This window comes from Nyctereutes procyonoides, unplaced genomic scaffold, assembly GCF_905146905.1.
Source record: "Nyctereutes procyonoides isolate TBG_1078 unplaced genomic scaffold, NYPRO_anot_genome, whole genome shotgun sequence".
In the NCBI taxonomy this organism is placed as follows: domain Eukaryota; kingdom Metazoa; phylum Chordata; class Mammalia; order Carnivora; family Canidae; genus Nyctereutes; species Nyctereutes procyonoides.
The window spans coordinates 19,374,058-19,393,539 of NW_026575051.1; the positions used below are offsets into that span (position 1 = coordinate 19,374,058).

Below are 19,482 nucleotides of genomic sequence, written 5' to 3' on the forward strand. Positions count from 1 at the left end.
CCCTGTGCTCCTCCCTCCTTCAAACAAACAAATACATAAATAAAATCTTTTAAAAAAAAGAGAGAAAAATTCAACAGGATTTTATTATTAGTAAGGTACTACACAAATACAAAATAAAAAGCTTTAGAAAATGTTATTTCCCAGTTATATGGGCAAAAAGAAAGACATTCTTTTAACCAAATATTCTAGATATCTGAATATATAATCTTTACCTCAATTGCTAAGTCTATAAGAAGCAAGATGTAATAAAACGCTCCTACCTCTAATATCTACTGAGCATAATGTAATCATTTCTTTATGAAACTTTGGGGCCTTGCAGGACTTTAAGATTATTATTATAAATATCAATTCTATTTGTGCTATCTACAAACAAGGTAAAAATAGATATTTTCATTCAACAAATATCTATTGAAAACCTACATCTACATGTTGGGGAATACAGTAGTGATAAAGATAGACATGGTTCCTATACTTTCAGAATTGAGAGTCAGGCGGGTTATATAAACAAGTTATAGACAATTATAGCATTGAATTATAGAGCATTTATTTGATTTCCCCTGGTCTAATAATTTTAGGCACCATTGGTAATAATATTAAATATTTATTGTATGCCAACCATGTGTCAGGTATTAATAATACAAAGAATCAGAAGCTAATATCATTTAGCTTTATAACTATTTCATGCCATAAGTAAGACATGAACCTAAGGAAAATTGGGCAGAAGAAAAAATGACAGAATAACACAAATTGCAAACCTCATAATGTTTAGGTACCGAAAAAATGACTCAGGGATGGGTATTAAAAAAGGACTGATGTTGGGCCAAACATATTAACTTTCTAATTAGGCCAATTTTTCTTGATTCTTTTCTTCCAGCTAAAGGAGTTTTCCCCAATGTTGTGGGGGAAAGAAAGTAACCCATCCTAGTCCCTGCACAAGGCCTCCTGAGCCTTCTTCCGAAAACTAATGACACCATACTCCATGGAAGAGTCAAGAATTGGGGTAATTTTTTTTCCAGTGATTTTGAAAACATTCCAAAGGAATATCTCTAATAAAGATAAAACAATGACACATCAATAAAATTTGCATTCTATCACTTTCGCTCCCTTTTTTAGTCAGGAAAACTCACATGGCTGAGCCCAATTCAAGAGAGAAATAGAGCCTCTGTTGTGAGAGATATCGCAAAAATCTTATATTGAGAGACACCTGGGCTTGGTGGTTGAACATCTGCCTTTGGCTCGGTGTAATCCCAGGGTCCTGGGATCGAGTTCTGCATCAGGATCCTGGCAGGGAGCCTGTTTCTCTCTCTGCCTCTGTGTCTCTCATGAATAAATAAGTAAAATATTTTTTTTTAAAAATCTTATATCAAAGGGCATGCACATAGGTAAATAAAGAACTGGGGCCATTCAATCTACCATTTCTTTCCAGAAAAACTTACTTCTATTTACGTTGATGATTTTATTTTTTTCTTTTTGTATTCTTTTTTTTCTAAACATGTTTAAGGATTAGAGTAATTGCCAAACACTTCATAAACATGGTTTATTATAAATATTAAAACTGGTACCTAGCTTGTAAAGGAGGAAAGTAGAACTTGTTTTTATCTTTGATCTTTAGCATCCTGGTCCCCTCTGCCGTTATTGGATGCGTGATTCCTGTGTTCTCCACATTGGGCAGGATGCAGATATCTAGGTCATCACTATAGCAACTCTTCACAAAATTAGAAAATGTGACATCTGAAAAAAAAAGTTAAGATATCATAACATTGGATAATATAAACTACCAACCACAAATACAGACTACACAACTAAATATTCTTATATCAACACATATCTGGGAGTAAATTTAAGTTATCCACGGTAGTTCCAGGAGTTAATATATAAACCCTGACTTAAAATATCTGTAGTTCTTCAAGACATGAATATTGCATGCAAAAGAGGAGAGTATGCCAACACATTAAAGCCTTAAGAGCTCGTGACTGAGCCTGGGTGACTCAGTGGTTTAGGGCCTGCCTTTGGCTCAGGGCATGATCCTGGAGTCCCAGGACTGAGTCCCACATCGGGCTCCCTGCATGAAGCCTGCCTCCCTCTGCCTGTGTCTCTGCCTCTGTCTCTGTCTCTCTCTCTGTGTTTCTCATGAATAAATAATTTTTTTAAAAAACGTCTTAAGAGCTCTACTTTTCATCAAAGTTTTGATCACAATCCAGTGAGAGTGAGTACAATAGCACAAAAGAAATCTGATGGAGGATTAACATCATAGGTTGTGGCATAACTGGTTCTAATCCAGGCTGCCCCATCAACTACTGAACAACTTCAGTGAAGCACAATTTCTGCATCTATTTTCTCCTACTTATAGTAGGAAAAAGAACACCTACTTAGAGAGTTGTCATATAATCAAATGATCACTGTGAAAGTTCTTCCACAGAAATAAAGTAATGACTTTTTAAAGGAGTCACTCACTGTCATTTAAATCACCATGGTGGGGCAGCCCGGGTGGCTCAGCAGTTTAGCGCCGCCTTCAGCCCAGGGCCTGATCCTGGAGACCTGGGATTGAGTCCCATGTCAGGCTCCCTGCATGGAGCCTGCTTCTCCCTCTGCCTGTGTCTCTGCCTCTGTGTGTGTGTGTGTTTCATGAATAAATAAATAAAATATTTTTAAAAATTAAAATAAAAAATAAATAAATAAATCACCATGGTGATTATCAATAGCCAGCAGGCTATCCATTGGATGGTAAACACTAGACCACTCTTGATATAATTTCAGAACGCTATTGAAGATCCTATGAACAAATGTATGAAGATCCTATGCACTACATTGCTTAGGAGCTGAAACGTCCTACCTTGAAGTTTCAGAATTCCTGAAGTTGAATGGCCATTCCTCACTCTGTGCCATGGTTCCTGAGGCCACCAATTTGGTTCTGAAGTGAATATAGGCCACAAAATACCAACTCGACCCCCTCTTGGATTGGAAGGAGCTCGATCTGATGATGTCAAGTTGGCAGAGCGAGGCTTAACTCTGTCCTGAATGCAGTCAAAAGAGGAGCTAGTGGCTACAATGATTGAATTCCTAAGTACGATCTGTACATTTTCGATGTGACTCTTTGGAACAGAAGACACATACACTGTTGCCAAGAGACCAATCGAATTATCTACCAGAGTGATGTTCTCTATCTCCACACTGTTCTCCACATGTAGCATGGCACCGTAGTCAAAGTTCTTGAAAGCCAAGAAGCCAGAGATACCAGTACAGTTGTCAAGCCCATTTTCCTTATAGAGATGAAGGCCATGAAGGCTTGAGTGGGCCACATTGTCAGACCAGCGAGCTTCAGGAGAAGAGCACCTGTGACCCTGGATGTGAAAGCCAATTCTCTCTGATCCTGCCACAACATTGCCATAAAGGTTGATGTCCTTTGCCTGGTTCGCTTTGATTCCTGCCACCCAAACGGTGGACCATGCTGACTGTGTCATCAGAACCACAAGGTTATTAGAGAGAGAAAAATTCTGACCCTCCAAATCTATGCCATGGCCAACTGTGCCAAACACTATATTGTCATTTAAAATGATCCCATGACTGGCAGCTGCACGAATGCCCCCACTGCAGCTTTGGTGCAGAGAAGACGATATTATCCAGGATCCTGCCGATGCATTAGTGAATTCAATGGATGAATACAGTGGTGATCCAAAGTTCTGAATTTCCACATTTGAAAGTTGAAGGACACCTGCAAACAAAATGCATATCATCAGGTACTCTCTCTTTCCCTACAAAAGGCAAAAGGATGGCCCATTTGTGGGCATCAGGAGATGCAAAAAGTTTTTTTTAATATAATAGTTTATTCTCAATATCAGCACTATATTTCACACCATGAGTCTCACTGATAACAAATGAATCATTAGAAATATCACATGAGTGCCTGCCAGGGTTTCATGTGCAGTCTGAAGAGTCTGGCAGTTGGATGGGGAAGAGGAAGGACAGATAGGAAAGAGAGAGATAGGCTTTGGAGATGAGCACGCTAGCTGGCAGATTCCATGTATTTTTCTGCTGGGCTAGTCAAGGACCCGGATGAAAATGAAGGAAATATGGATTCCCAGCCACTCACCTCAATGGCATGTCTCCTCTCAGGGATCCCAAGTGAAAGGTCTATTACCATTCCCATAAAGATATTGCATGAAGGAATATAATATTCAATTATATAAAACATATTCTAAGTCATTTTAACAATCTGGTAAAATATTTCCTGTATTTTTATCCTCACCACAGTGTGGTCCCTGTCTCGTTTTCACAATAATAAGATTCTCTACATCTTTTATGTCAGGAGAGGATAGAATTATTTAGCCTTACCAAGAAATTTATTTGTACTAATTTAAGTAGATATTGCAAAAACACAGTTTGAACTGCAGCCACCAGACTGATTTAAAAATATAATGTGCACTGGGGCAGCCCCGGTGGCCCAGCAGTTTAGCGCTGCCTTCAGCCAGGAGTGTGATCCTGGAGACCCGGGATCAAGTCCCACATCAGGCTCCCAGCATGGAGCCTGCTTCTCCCTCTGCTGTGTCTCTGCCTCTCTCTGTGTGTTTCTCATGAATAAATAAATAAAATCTTAATATATATATATATATATATATATATATATATATATAGTACACTAATATGTCAATGTATATCCTCTTGGTAAAATAGATAAGAACATGATTATAGAAAATAATGAGGCGAGTTAATAACTTTATCACCTAACTCTCATTTAGCACTCATTAGGTACCAGGTACTGTTCTAAGTCATACATCAATATAGCATGTGTGTTCATACATGTGTGTGTGTGTGTTTAAACTCATAACTTAACAAACATTCTATAAGGTAGGTATAATTATCCCCATTTTACCAATAAGGAAACTGAGGTAGAGAAGGTTTAAGTAACACATTAGACTTGGATGGAGGCAAATGCATGCAGAGGATACACTGTTAACCCTCAAGCAGGCATGCTGGGGGAGTGGTAGATGCAGAGGAATAAAAGGAGCAGCTTTGCATTGGGATTCAGGCAATGGGACTATACCTAATGTGCCAGGAGTTAATCATGTGCCCTTAGCTACATAGGTCCCAACTTCGCATTTCATGTTGTTTCTTTCTTCTTTCTTTTCTTTCTTTTTTTTTAAAGATTTATTTATTTATTTGAAAGAGATATAGAGAGAGTACAAGTGGAAGGGGCAAAAGGGGAAAGAGAGTCCCAAGTAGACCCCCTGCTGAACTCAGAGCCAGATATGGGGCTCAGTCCCATGATCCTGAGATCATGACCTGTGCCAACATCAGGAGTCCAACACTCAATCATCTGAGCCACCCAGGCACCCCTTTTTTCTTTCTTTTTAAAAAGTTCTGCCGAAGGTGAACTATAAAGTTATTTCTCTCACTAAAAATAGAGGGAGCTATGGTGTTTCAGGAATAACATTTGAAGCTCAAAAGTAGTCCAGCCTAAACCCTCCACCTTCCCTACTTTTTTTTCACAGAGGAGAAACTAACACCCTTAAGAATCAGGTACCATGAAGGATCATACCATCATCTAGAAGACGGATGAAGTAAAAGACCATGTATGTCTTTCTGGGGCTCCTGGGTGTTTCAGTTAAGTAGCCGATTCTTTATTTTGGCTCTGGTCATGATCTCGGCATCCTGGGATCAAGCCCCACCTCAGGGTCCCACCTCAGGCTCCATGCTCAGCAGGGAGTCTCTTTGAGATTCTTTTCCTCTCCCTCTGCACCTCCTCCATGTCCTCTCTCTCTAAAGTAAATATATATATATATATATATATATATATATATATATTTAAAAGAGACCACATATGTCTTTCTTTGTAGCTAGATGACAGGATTCCAATATATCTAAATTTCTCAAATGACACCAATTAAGGAGGCACTGGTGGATGGTGCAGAAATATTCACAGAATGACAAAATACTCAAAAACTGGGCAGCCCAAGTGGCTCAGTGGTTTAGCGCCACCTTCAGCTCAGTGTGTGATCCTGGAGACCCGGGATCGAGTCCCACATCGGGCTCCCTGCATGGAGCCTGCTTCTTTCTCTGCCTGTGTGTGCCTCTCTCTCTTTCTGTGTCTCTCATGAATAAATAAATAAAATCTTTAAAAAAATGTTCAAAAATTATTTGTCTGATGATAACATTTTTTACAGTGTCCCTCACCAATAGCACACAGCTGAAAGGGCTATGGAACCTGTCACCATAGGACTGCAGCCCAAAGGATACCAGATGCTAGATCCCACACATAAATAGCTTATTTTGTAGAATGGAAAGTGGTTCTAGAATTTCAGTCAAGGCAATATATCAGTATTATTTTAATTTGTGGATTTTTTATGTCTTATACTTACATGATTATAATTCATAGTTATAAATCATATAAGATCTTTTTACTCATGTACATATTAATCAATGGCTGAAAGCTAATCAATAGTAAATACTTAAAATGTCTTGAGCTTTTAAGTGAAACATTAAGCAATGATTATGCTCACAGCTATTGCTCTATTTTTCCTTTTGAAAAATCACAATTCTAAGTACAAATTGCTGGATGTTATTGGTCAGAAAAAGAATGACAGGGGCCTCCAATTTAAAACAGAAATTTTAAGTACTGGCCACATTTTCTAACTTAAAATTGTTCAACATCCATAGCTAGCATCCTTGACCTACAGCTGCAGATTTCACCTCATCCAGGCTCTGGCGTATATTTACAGAAAAATGCAAAGTTTCTTAATTTAGTGTGGGAAACCAGATTGGATTCTAGAACAGAAAGGGACACTAGTGGAAATACTGTGATATCTGGAAAATATCCTAAATTTAGTTAAGAGTAATGCATCAATGCTAACTTTTTGGTTTTGACAAATGTAGCAGATACGTCAGATAATAACAATAGGGAAGACTGGTCAAAAGGTACACAGGAACTCTCCATACTATCTTTGCAACTCTTCCATAAATCCAAAATGATTACAAAATTAGAAATCTATTCAACAAGGGCTTCAGAATCAGACTTGAACTTAAATGCTACCTCTGATACTTTCTTGCTGGATGACTTTTCTCACTCTTCACTTACTTTTCTTCATTCCCATTTATGGAGCACTTAATACATAGCACTTAATACAGTTAACTATATTAGAAAGCCAGTGATGAAAGACCCAATCTTACCCTCAAGTTGTTGTTCACAAGCTCATAAGTGAGTTTCACACATAAGCAGGCAATTTTATTACAGACTTTGTTTCCTCATCTATAAAAATGTCTCTCTCACAAAGATCTTAGGATTGCATGAAACAAAATAGGCATGAAAACCTGCTTTAATCTTGGTCTATAACATCTCTTTCCCCAGGAATAATTTAAGAAACCCTGGATCAGCAGTGCCAGAAGTTCAGGATCATGTCAATCTTGTTACCCATTCAGCTCTGGCCTGGTGCTAAACCATCAGAACTGGACTTCTATCCTGTGATTATGTTCCAGGACCACCCACAGTTTCAGGTAAAAGAGATCTGTCTCATTTCCAGAAGACCAGGACTTAGCCTGTGTCTCCATCTTCTAAAGTATGGTTTCTCAATCTCAGCTCTATTGACATCTTGGACCAGAGAATTAAATTCTTTCTTTTCTTTTCTTTTCTTTTTTCTTTTCTTTTCTTTTTCTTTTCTTTTCTTTTCTCTTTTCTTTTCCTTTCCTTTCTTTCTTTATTTATTTCTTTATTTCTTTCTTCTTTCTTTTTAAAGATTTTATTTATTTATTCATGAGAGACAAAGAGAGAGAGAAAGGCAGAGACGGAGAAGCAGGCTTCCTGCAGGGAGCCCGATGTGGAACTCGATCCCAGGACCCCGGATTACAACCTGAGCTGAAGGCAGATGCTCAACCACTGAGCCACCGAGGTGCCCCAGAGAATTCTTTCCTGTGGGAGACTGTCCTCACCTTATAGGACTACAGAGAGCATTATAGGCAGTTTAGCATCTACCTACTAGATGCCAGAAGCTCCCCCAAGTTGTAACAAGTAAAATGTCTCCAGATACTGTCAAATGTCTTTTGGGGGGAGGGGAAGCAATGTCACTGCTGTTGAGGACTCATGGACACAGAGCCTATGGAGAGAGAGAGCTTGTTCTACAGGCCAGAAATTCTGAACTTTTGACTTAAGGTGCAAACACTGCCCTTTACCATACTGGTAGAACAGATGTGTCAAAAGTGTTTCATGCTCAATATATTTGGGAAGTAGTTAGATCCTTTATTCTAGGCCTTCTCAGAGCCTTTATTATATTCATGTATTCAGTAACTTTCTAAGATGGAGCTACAGTGATATCCTTTCCTGAAATTTATTTGACCAGGAAACAATTATGGAATAATATCTAAGGAACACAAGTTTAAGAATAAGGTCCTAATCAAATAACGTTGCAGCATTCCAAGAGAGTTAAAGCTTGAAAGAAATGAGAAAGATTGAACTGATCCTTAAAGCAGTCTAGAATATGGAAATCATTTTTATTTAAATTTGCGCTATTAATTTATAGCATGAGCTGAGGCCTGCCATCAGATATAGCATGCTACTGGGAAAGAGTAATAGAAAATCAGGAAAGAGATAAAATTCAAGTGGTCATTAAATCATCTATAATTTCAAAGCAGAGGAAATTTCACATCTGCTGAAAATGTTTTCTTTGAGGTAAAAATGTGCATATGTGCTGATCGCTAGTATATTATTTTAACATCACACTGATAATTAAGCACAGATTAGAACTGAAAATTCATAGCTTCTCAGAGCACAAAGGAGCCATCTAATTTGAACATTTTGTTTTAGAAATGAAAATTCTCACAGTTGGAATTCCTGACTGTCCCAGAAGAATAGGCTCCAATTGGTGAGGCTTAGTAACTTAAGATTCCATTTACCTGAAAATTCTTTACTGCTGGATTTTCTGAAGGACCCCACAAGTAGTCTCGCCCTGCATGATATATCAGGCTGGATTTGTATATTTCGGGTCAGAAGTCCAACCTCTGCAGCCAAACGAATGCATCGGCCATCCTCCATGGCATGGACGCTTCCTGGGGCAATAGGAATTGGGCAAGAAAAAAAAAAAACTTTAAAAACCTATTTCGGAAATTGCCAGCTGGGGACCCAGAGAACCTGACAAATGAAAACACTCCTTTCCCCTCAGAAGTCCTACCAACATTAAGGTTGCTTTTCCTCAGGCATTCTCCACAAATGTCAGCTGAGAAATGAAAAGCTCGTTCACATATCTCTCTTTGGGATCAGAGTGAGAGTGTTCAAGCAAGAATTCATTTCTCCTTAATAACTGTGGGTACTGGGACAAGGAAGGCAGGGCACACCTGTCCAATTAGTGGAGTCCCCAACCTCCTTCCTTAAATTCATAGGCGTAAGACTTGAGTGTTTGGCTGTGCATTGTCCGTGGACCTCTTTCATGAGCATGAAGAATCCCAGACCAACTGAGGTGGTGACAGAGCTAAAACAGCAATGTATAGGAGTAAAGGGACGAAGAGCAGCAGCGCTGTCCCCTCCTGATAGGTCTTAACTGTAGTGCTGTCTGAAGGAGCCTCCTCAGGGGCAGGAAAGGAGCACCCTGCTGGTGTGTCCCACTGCCCTCTATTTACACTGCACCTTACATCCTACTGGCAAGGACTGTGGAAGATTTCTCCTTTCTCTTCTACTTTTTTAAAAAGAAATTATCCCTGGAAGTATGATTTAGAAATAGTTTTAGACAGAATCTTGTTACATACATGTATTTTCCTCTCCCATATCAAAGACAAAAAGATATTCCCTAATCCCTCTATTTCTGTGTTTTATTACTTATGAGAGTTCTTGGATTAAATGTATTTATTGGACTGAGCCAGGAAACTCCTGGGTATTTATAATTTATGTCAATATATTTTAACTGTGGATAGTCTATAAAAATATACCTTTGTTGAGAAAAAAGGCATTTGGCTTTTTATCTTTTTTTTTTTTAAATAGTAGTAGTCAGTGCATAAAGTGTTAGGAAGGACATATTCCTGAGTGTGGAAAAAGAAGCCACTATTTATAATAACTGCCAAATTTTAAGTCATTGTGTGATTCAGTGTGACAAGAAATGAACTAGAAATTCAGTCCCCCTGAGGTTTATTCTGGCTTAGCCATGAAAATGCCCAGTTACCTTGAACCAGATACTTAATCTTTTTGCTTACTTCTAAACTTGCCATGATATGTAAAAAGCAAAAAACAACAACAAATTCCTTCACATTTAAATATTCTTTAAAAGTTAGGTTAAAAAAAAAAAAGAAGGAATAGAGGTAACTCCTTCTAGGATGAGTCTAGAAAGCAGAAAGGTATTACCCATCCCCTCTGAATGGCCATTGGACGTAAGATCCGCAGTCAGGTTGCTGAACACATTCTTCCTGGTCCATTCACTTCTCTTACCCAGTAAAACAAAGCCTTACCAATGTGCCGGTATTTGAGCCGTTCATAGATCTTAACATGGTGAGCCTGGACTTCTTTGACAGTGAGGATCTCTGCTTCATGAGGCTCATAAGAAGAAGAGCTAAGGACAATTTTGTCATGCGGTCGCCAATCCACTGTGTCCTCTACTATAATTCTGTAACAGCATAAAAATGGGATCAAGTATACTGGCAGTGCAACACGGATCACCTACTAACTCCAAAGAGAAAAGGAAATCCACTGCAACCACCAATTCCCACCAGGGAGATTGACTTAGAAATAACAAGTCAAGACAGAGAAAAAATGGCTTTTGTGAAAAGTTTAATGCTCATGGAGTCCATGATCTGGCTTATGTGAATATATTACAAAGATAGCAAAAATATTCTGTAGCCATGAAGGTCAAGACAAAAAAAAAAAAAAACAAGAAATAGTAAAAGTTCCAGGTTTATTATATGCTGACTACACATGGTTTCTTAACAGACATATTCCTCCTTGGTTTGGAAACAGTTTGAATAATAAAGATGTTTCACAAGAAATCATTTCTTGGAATCCCTGGGTGGCGCAGCAGTTTGGTGCCTGCCTTTGGCCCAGGGCGCGATCCTGGAGACCCGGGATCGAATCCCACGTCGGGCTCCCGGTGCATGGAGCCTGCTTCTCCCTCTGCCTGTGTCTCTGCCTCTCTCTCTCTCTGTGTGTGACTATCATAAATAATAATAAAAAAAAAGAAATCATTTCTTGAATTTTCTGAAGAACTATTGTGCCATTTTGGGACAATTTATCATTATGTATTAAGGCTTATACCTTCATGGTCAGGCAGATATAATGTAGATCCTAGAGGTACCACTTACTAGGTATGTGACCTTAAGAGGTCACTTTTCTGAGTTTCCTATCTTCATCTGAAAAGTGCCAATATTAAAGGCTTCCCCCCTGACATCCCCATGTTACTGCAGGAACTAACAGTATGCATTTCTTGAGTGTGCTAAGTTCCAAACACTGTGCTTTCACCACAATATGAAACAATGATAGCTTTGTTCATTTTCATTTTTTAAACTCACATTTAATAAAAATTTTCTTCAGTCTTTCACTGTTGCCTAGCTTTTCCTAGTGAATATGTCTGCTTTATTCTTCATTCACAGTCATTACCAACATCAATGGCATAAGTTTATTTTAACCTGCCTCTTTCATTAATGTTCACATTTTAGCAAGCTTTGATAAGAGATTCTCCTCTACCCATAAATATTCACCCAGGCAAGAGGTCCATGTGAAGGCTATTCAATCATGAAACATTTATTGATTGAACAACTGGTATGCACCAGACAATATAGTAGGTGCTAGAGGCATAATGGTAAATAAAATATATGTCATTTGCATTTTTAAAAATGACAACTTAGATTTTAGCTAGTAGATATCCCTAAAGAGTTTACTACAAAGGGGTGGGAGAGATACACAATGTAGTATTAACACCAAAAAAATAATACATTAATAGGGGATCATTTGTAGGTCAATGGTATGACTCTGCTATGAAACAAAAATTATAACTAATTCTAGTCTGTACAACTGAGCCTTATAGACAGATGGAGTGAGTCACAAAAAAAGAAAAAGGCTACTGTCAAATGTGGTAATTTTAATGAAAGAATTTAGTCTTACCTGTGTTTCTGATTTGTAGTGACATCCTAGATACAGAATATTAAAGCAACTGCCAGTTTTTAAAGGCAAAGTAACTAAAGCCCGAGAGATGAAATAGCAAAGCTCAAAATTAGGTCATTGAATGGAGTCAGAGGTTGGATTAGGACAAAGCAAGATTCCTGATTAAGTTCAGGTTCTTTCCACTAAATCACTTTGCTTCACCTGTCTGACTTGTAGTCCTTCCACCACTAAATGTAATAAAAAGCAATACTGGGGTGCCTGGGTGGCTCCGTCAGTTAGGCGTCTGACTTTGGCTCAGGTCGTGATCTCACAGTGTTGGAATCCAGTCTTGTTTTGGGTTCTGTGCTCAGCATGGAGTCTGCTTGTCCCTCTCCCTCTCCCTCCGCTACTCCCCTACTCTTGTCCTCTCTCTCAATAAAAAATATGCTACTGAGCTATATAAACTGCATAGCACATAGCAATGTTCTTGACAAAAAGAAAAAAGAACTAATGAAATTATTAGTCCAAGTTTCATATTAAAAAATATAAATGAACAGAAGCTGACCTTTTCCATTAAGGCTTCTGAAACCTTGCAGGTTCTTGAAAATTCATCTTCCCCCCCTACTCTTGGAGCCTTGGGAACCCATATGTCACAAAGACTGTATACATATGGCAAAGGAGTATGGTCCCTTCCACTTCTGTGTCCACACAGCAACAGTGGTAACTTCAAAGAATATTGTGATCCCCGTTGTCCAGAACTTAGATGGTTCTGGCGGTCAAGTATCAGTTTTTCTTCAGTTCCAACATCTACACTTTCCTCTCACAGTCTTTCATTATTTAGTCACCCTTCAACCATTTTGAGAAATCCTTCCTTCAGGACTGCTTGAAGCCCAGCTGTCTGATTAATACTAATAAGAGTCCTACAGCCACAGGGGAGAGGATAGACCTTTTTGTTCTGAGCAAAACACACCTAAAACAATAAATAAACAAAAAAATTAAAAGAGCTGTTTGCAACATAACTGGACCTAAATGAAAACCATATGAAAAGAGAGAGGAAACTCTGAATAAGTCTCCTGAAAGAAAACCTTTAAAAATATATAAACAAGATGTCAGCACAGTTTTCTTTATTTTGGCACTAACATTTTATCTAGTTTTGAGAAAATATAATTCTTTTGGTCAAAAGAACATAATTACAAAAAAGCAAAAAAAATGTATGCTTTCCAATTTGATTTAAAAAGTTTTTACAACCAGGCATACGGCATCTATATATAAACACCTACCACTTAAATGGATTTGTTAACTAAACGTTGGGGAGGTCTTCATAATGATGGTTGCATTTGACCACAGACTCAGAGTGTCCGGATGCCAAGATATTTTCTTCCCAGGAATAGGGATAGCTATAGATTTCTGAACTCTACTAACATTGAAGGTTTGTTTTTAAACTTCAGTTAAAATTTCTTCTTTCATTTTCTTCAGTGACATCAAAAGATACTGTGGATTGTCAGTCTGCATGGGACAATGAGAAGTATTGAAGAAAGAAAATAGCCATAGCGATGCCGACACTGATGATAATAGTCAGAAAAGCTATCATAAATGTCAACTATTTGTCTACCTGGCCTCCTTTCTCCTTTTTTCCCCACAAAATCCACCACATCTTTTTTCTTTTTTTTAAGATTTTATTTTTATTTATTTGAGTGGGGGAGATAGCACACACAGAGGGAGAAGAAGAAGCAGACTCCCCACTGAACCTGACATGGGGCTGGATCCCAGGACCCTGGGATTATGACCTGAGCCAAAGGCAGACACTTAACCAACTGAGCCACCAAGTTTCCCCCACCATATCTTTTCTGATAACTGGTCTCTTTAACCACCATCCTAATTCTGTGTCTTAGCATTGCTGAATATAGCCTCACAAACCCTTTGCAAAAGGGTGTGCAAGGGATCCAACCTGCTTTTTTGAAAATCCTTCCCTTGGACTTTATTGTATCAGCTTTATTGAGGTATAATAATTGACAAAATATAAGATATTTAAAGTGCACGATGTGCCAGTTTGATAGATGCACACACTATGAAAAGACTTTCTCAAGTTGACACACACAACACCTCACACATTTATTTTTTGTGTGTGGGAACCCTTGTTCTACTCTCATCAGATTTCAATGATATAATACAGTGCCATCAGTGATACTTGCCTGAACTTCAGAATTGAAATTAAGGAGAGAGAAAAATGTACTCTCTTGTGGTAAAGCTAGGAAAAGCCTGACAGATCTGGGTTCACTTATACCCTACAGAATGTAGAAAACTTTTCTTCCATAGATGCAAATGAAGTCAAAATAGAGAAATAAGGAGAGGTTGGGAGAAGGTCTGCCACAATCTCCCAAATGGATTGAGAAAGGCTGCTTTTACTTATTTTTACTATTACCACAATAACTGGCATGTCTTGAGGCTCACTTTGTGCCAGAAAAGGGGCTAAGCACTTTACATATATTAATTCACTTAATCCTTCTAGCTACTCTATTAGCATTTTCTTCCTGTATCATAGAATAAGAACTTGAGGGTCAGAAATTTTACTCAAAATTACACATTTAGCTAATCATGCAGTTAGAATTATTATAGTCTGGGGATACCTGGGTGGTTCAGTGGTAGAGCATCTGCCTTTGGCTCAGGTAGTGATTCCAGGGTCCTGGGATTGAGTCCTATATCAGGCCCCTGGCAGGGAGCCTGCTTCTCCCTCTGTCTGTGTCTCTGCCTCTCTCTATGTCTCTCATGAATAAATAAACAAAATCTTTTAAAAAAAGAATTATTACAGTCTGTCTTCCCTCAAAGTTCCAGCTAGTGTACCACACTATTTCCACCTTATGTTCCTACCTCTTGTGCCTATTCCCAGCATGGAGGCAAGAGCCAATCTGAGACCAGGACCCCACTAGCTCACTGGACCAAAGAACCATCTTCTACATACATGATCTTCTACACACATGATCCTGAACTCCTGCCAATAAATGAATAAGGTCACCAACTCTTTATTCTAATATTACTTGAACTAAATTGTCATACTATAGCAATAAAGTTTGAGTAATAAGCAAGATAAATTACAGTGACTTTTAAAAATAAATGTAAGATTCTCATTTCTTAGATGATCTACCTCTGAATCAAGAGGCTCAATAAGTTCTGATTTCCAGAAAAGACATATCCCTGCAAGGTAGCAGGCATTTACTAGAAGTTTTCTTTGTGTTTTGCTGTGTACTAGATGCCAAGTAATATACACAATCAATAAAAAACAATATTTTCCCGCTCCTGTAGAAGCCACTTGGAGGAACAAGACACAGACACCTTGAGTAGTTTAGTATCAGTCAACCAGGAAGCATACTTTTATTAAAATCATTAATCAGAAAACCACATTTTATAATCCAGATGGTAAGAAAGTCAGTGTATGCTAGAGGGGAGATTAAAAGCCTGTAGAAGATGTGGTGGATTCTCAGGACAAACGGAGAGTGTAAAGAAGAGATTCCAGAACACTGTGTACACCCTTATTTTATTTATCAAGCATTTTATTTATCAAGCATTTAGGAAGCCTAGTAAAAATAACTATATGAACAGTCATGTCTGAAGTGGGAATGTACTAGAAAGAAGAACAAGAAGTATCCAAACAAAGTACATCCAAAGAATATAGTGACTAATTTGATACAGGAGATAGCAAATTAGATGAAGTCAGTGATGAGGTCAGAGTGGAAGGCCACGGTCCTGGGGCAAAGTTGAGGTGACAATGTGTTGTTTAGTTCAGAGTTATTTTCTTATAAATAACAGAGTAAGTGAGTACATCACAGAAGAAAATATGTCACAGAAGAAATCCAGAAAAATAATAGGACCAAGAGACTGGATAAGGCTCTATAATACTATTTTTCTTTAAAAACTAAATGATATCTGTCCTATGACCCAGCAATTGCACTTCTGGGGATTTACCCCAAAGATACAGATGCAATGAAACGCCGGGACACCTGCACCCCGACGTTTCTAGCAGCAACGTCCACAATAGCCAAACTGTGGAGGGAGCCTCGGTGTCCATCGAAAGATGAATGGATAAAGAAGATGTGGTCTATGTATACAATGGAATATTACTCAGCCATTAGAAACGACAAATACCCACCATTTGCTTCAGCGTGGATGGAACTGGAGGGTATTATGCTGAGTGAAATAAGTCAATCAGAGAAGGACAAACATTATATGGTCTCACTCATTTGGGGAATATAAATAATAGTGAAAGGGAATAGAGGGGAAGGGAGAAGAAATGGGTAGGAAATATCAGAAAGGGAGACAGAACATGGAAGACTCCTAACTCTGGGAAACGAACTAGGGATGGTGGAAGGGGAGGAGGGCGGGGGGTGGGGGTGACCGGGTGGCGGGCACTGAGGGGGGCACTTGATGGAATGAGCACTGGTTGTTATTCTGTATGTTGGCAAGTTGAACACCAATAAAAATTAAATTTATTATTAAAAAAAACTAAATGAGAAAAGGAATAAGAAAAATATGATATCTTTTGAGGAAGGTTCCCCATAAACCTACCCTTCCCCCAGTTTTCTCTTCTTTTCTTATTTTTAAAAGTATTTTATTTATTTATTCATAAAAGACACGGAGAGGCAGAGACATAGGCAGAGGGAGAAGCAGGGTCCTTGTGGGGAGCCTGATGCAGGATTTGATCCCAGGACTCTGGGATCATGACTTGAGCCAAAGGCAGACGTTCAACCACTGAGCCACCCAGGTGCCTCAACTCTTCTCAGTAAATCAGAGCATTCCTCACCCAGTTGCTCAGGTCAAACATTCTATGGTAATCTCTGATTCTTCATTTTTTCTTTTACCCAAACTATCAGCATTCCACGTTTCCCCTGTCTGCCACAGGTATTTCACCACTCTGTCATCTCCATCTTCACTACTACCATAATCTAAGCCACCAGCATGTGTCACTTAAATGGCTATAATGTTAGAACACTGGCCTAACAGTCTCTCTGCTCCCACCCTTGTCCTCACCAACAGTCAACTCTGCACACAGCAGGAACCATATTAAAACATGAATTGAATCCTGTCCCTGCCGTTTAAAATCTTGTAATGACCAGGATAAAAACTAAAAGCTTTGCATAGGATTGATTGAGTAACCATTTAATTACAAAGAACATGTGGTCACCCTTAAATGACTCACAGTAAAACATCTACTTAATGCTTATAATGAGTAAAAACCAATGTCTTTAAATCTAAGTACAAATCTCAGTATAACTTCTCTTGACTTAGCTAAAGTCCAAAAAATCCAACATGTTGTTCATCAATCTTCCTTAAAGTCAACTGGAGCAAGTGACAGTAAAGAGTAACTTAGCAATAAATTTAAATTATAACGTGTAACAAATGAAAATAATATTGTTTCAAATATCTTGCTAAGCTTACTTTTATCAGTGGTAGTTTAAGTTTATAAACAACATGAAATTTTTCCTCTGAAGATTTCACTTCAGTGTTCTTCATAAAATGAATCAATTATACACAAGTAAATTCAGACATGTAATTCTGTTGGTAAAAAATCCATAAGGAAGTCTGAGTAAAATCTGTTCCTATAACAATGCATTAGAAAGACTTATTAAATTGACTTTTAACATAAGGAAAACCATAGATCAATGTTTAAAGAAATGGCTTGAATAAGGTCTGTACTTCAGTTAATACTATACTAATATCAATTTGCTAGATTTCATCATGTTCAGGTTATGAAATATATCATCAGGGAATGCTGGGTGAAGGGTACATAAGAATCTTATACTATTTCTGCAACGTCTCATGAGGCTTCAATTATTTCACATTTTTTAGAAGGTTAAAAAAAGGAAGGCTCTCCATTAAGTGGATGCACTACGGTAATTACATACCATTCATATAAATTCATTAAAAACTCCTTATCAGGACACTCATACAAGAAATTTTGTTTTTAATATTTGTATTATATAGAACACCAGAACACAAACAATAAAATCAGACAAATCATGATAAAAAAAAACGGTCAACCCCAGGAACTCCTAGCTTTATAAACTTAGAAATTTACTCAACTTTTCTATATAGTTGTTGTATGTGTAAATGCAGATAATAATACCTAACATAGCACTGAAACATTTCAATGAGATCAATATATGTAAAATGCTTGGTAATGCCTCACATGACTAAATGAACATGATAAGAACTCAATAAATGGTAGTGAATTACTATAGATAGTTTTCATTCATAAAATTGAATTTCCTTTGAAGGAGCCTATAGCTCTGACTGAATGAGGTTCTTAACACATCCTTTACAGAAAAATCCTTTCATACAGCTCTTGCCAGATTCCAACTTGCTAACCTCATCATTAGTTTCGTATTTATCCCTCCTTGAAATGCCTACTTCACAAATCTTTTTGGGTATCAGGCACTTCAAAGTCAACATGACCAAATCTGAACTCATAATCTTTTTCTTCCAATTTAGTCCTCTTTTAGTGAATGGCACCACATACATCTCTGCAATCCAGAAACCAAGAGAGTCCATCATATCCAGTATATCTTATAGATTTTTATCTCCTGTATCTAAATCTGCCCACTTCTCTCCATCGACACGTCAGCTCTTGACTACAGGTTATATTATCTCTTGCTTGGACCTGCTAAGTGGTGTCCCTACATACATTTTTGACTCCTGTTGTCTGCATTGTACCTAGAATGATTTTTTTTTTTTGATATAGGAATGTGATTACAAGCTTTACCTCCCATCCATACTATCCTCTTAGGAACTTAAAACAGTTACACAATGCTCCTGGAGGGTAAAAAAATAAATTCTTGATATTGCCAGTGAATATGCCTTGACCCCTAACTACTCCTGGTAACCCTACTGTGCTCAGCCCCTGCTCTCCAGGTCAACCAACTTGGCCTTCCTCCAAGTCACTCATGTTGCCCATTCTTCCTCCCACCACAGAATCACCTGTTGGGCCTCTGCTTCTCCATCGTCTTTGCTGACTCTATCAACTTCTGAAGAATTAGACTGGCCCAGTTTCATTTACAGACTCCAATTTTCTCCTCTTCCTATCTTCTTGATCAGTGGCATCATCTACTTCCTGGATGACTCCCCATCATTTTTTACCTTAGCCCTAAAATACAAATCTAATTGCCTTCTTGACATCTCCACTTGGTGTCTCCAACTTAGCATGTCCCATCTTCTACCCTGGCAAATCTGTTCCTCTTCCAGTCTTCCCATCTCAGTGCATGTTTCTACCTCCCACCAGGTTGCTCAATAAAAAAATCGGAAGCACTTCCCTTATCTCAACATTCAGTCCATTGGCATGTCTAGACAGTGCCATCTCTTCTCTCCACCACCATTGCCTCCTCTATAATTCTACCCACCATGATACTTGGTCTCAACTGGCCTTCTAACTCATAGCCCAGCTTCTGCTT

At 38.3% G+C, this 19,482-nt stretch overlaps 1 protein-coding gene across 1 annotated transcript in view; it reads right to left on the bottom strand.

The window, feature by feature from the left end:
- The window catches only part of PKHD1 (PKHD1 ciliary IPT domain containing fibrocystin/polyductin), a 459,739-nt gene that overhangs the window by 118,702 nt on the left and 321,555 nt on the right, over positions 1-19,482 (bottom strand). Inside the window, 4 exon segments of the mRNA XM_055330173.1 lie at positions 1,563-1,731; positions 2,834-3,712; positions 8,881-9,033; positions 10,420-10,574. Coding sequence (XP_055186148.1) covers positions 1,563-1,731; positions 2,834-3,712; positions 8,881-9,033; positions 10,420-10,574 — 1,356 coding nt within the window.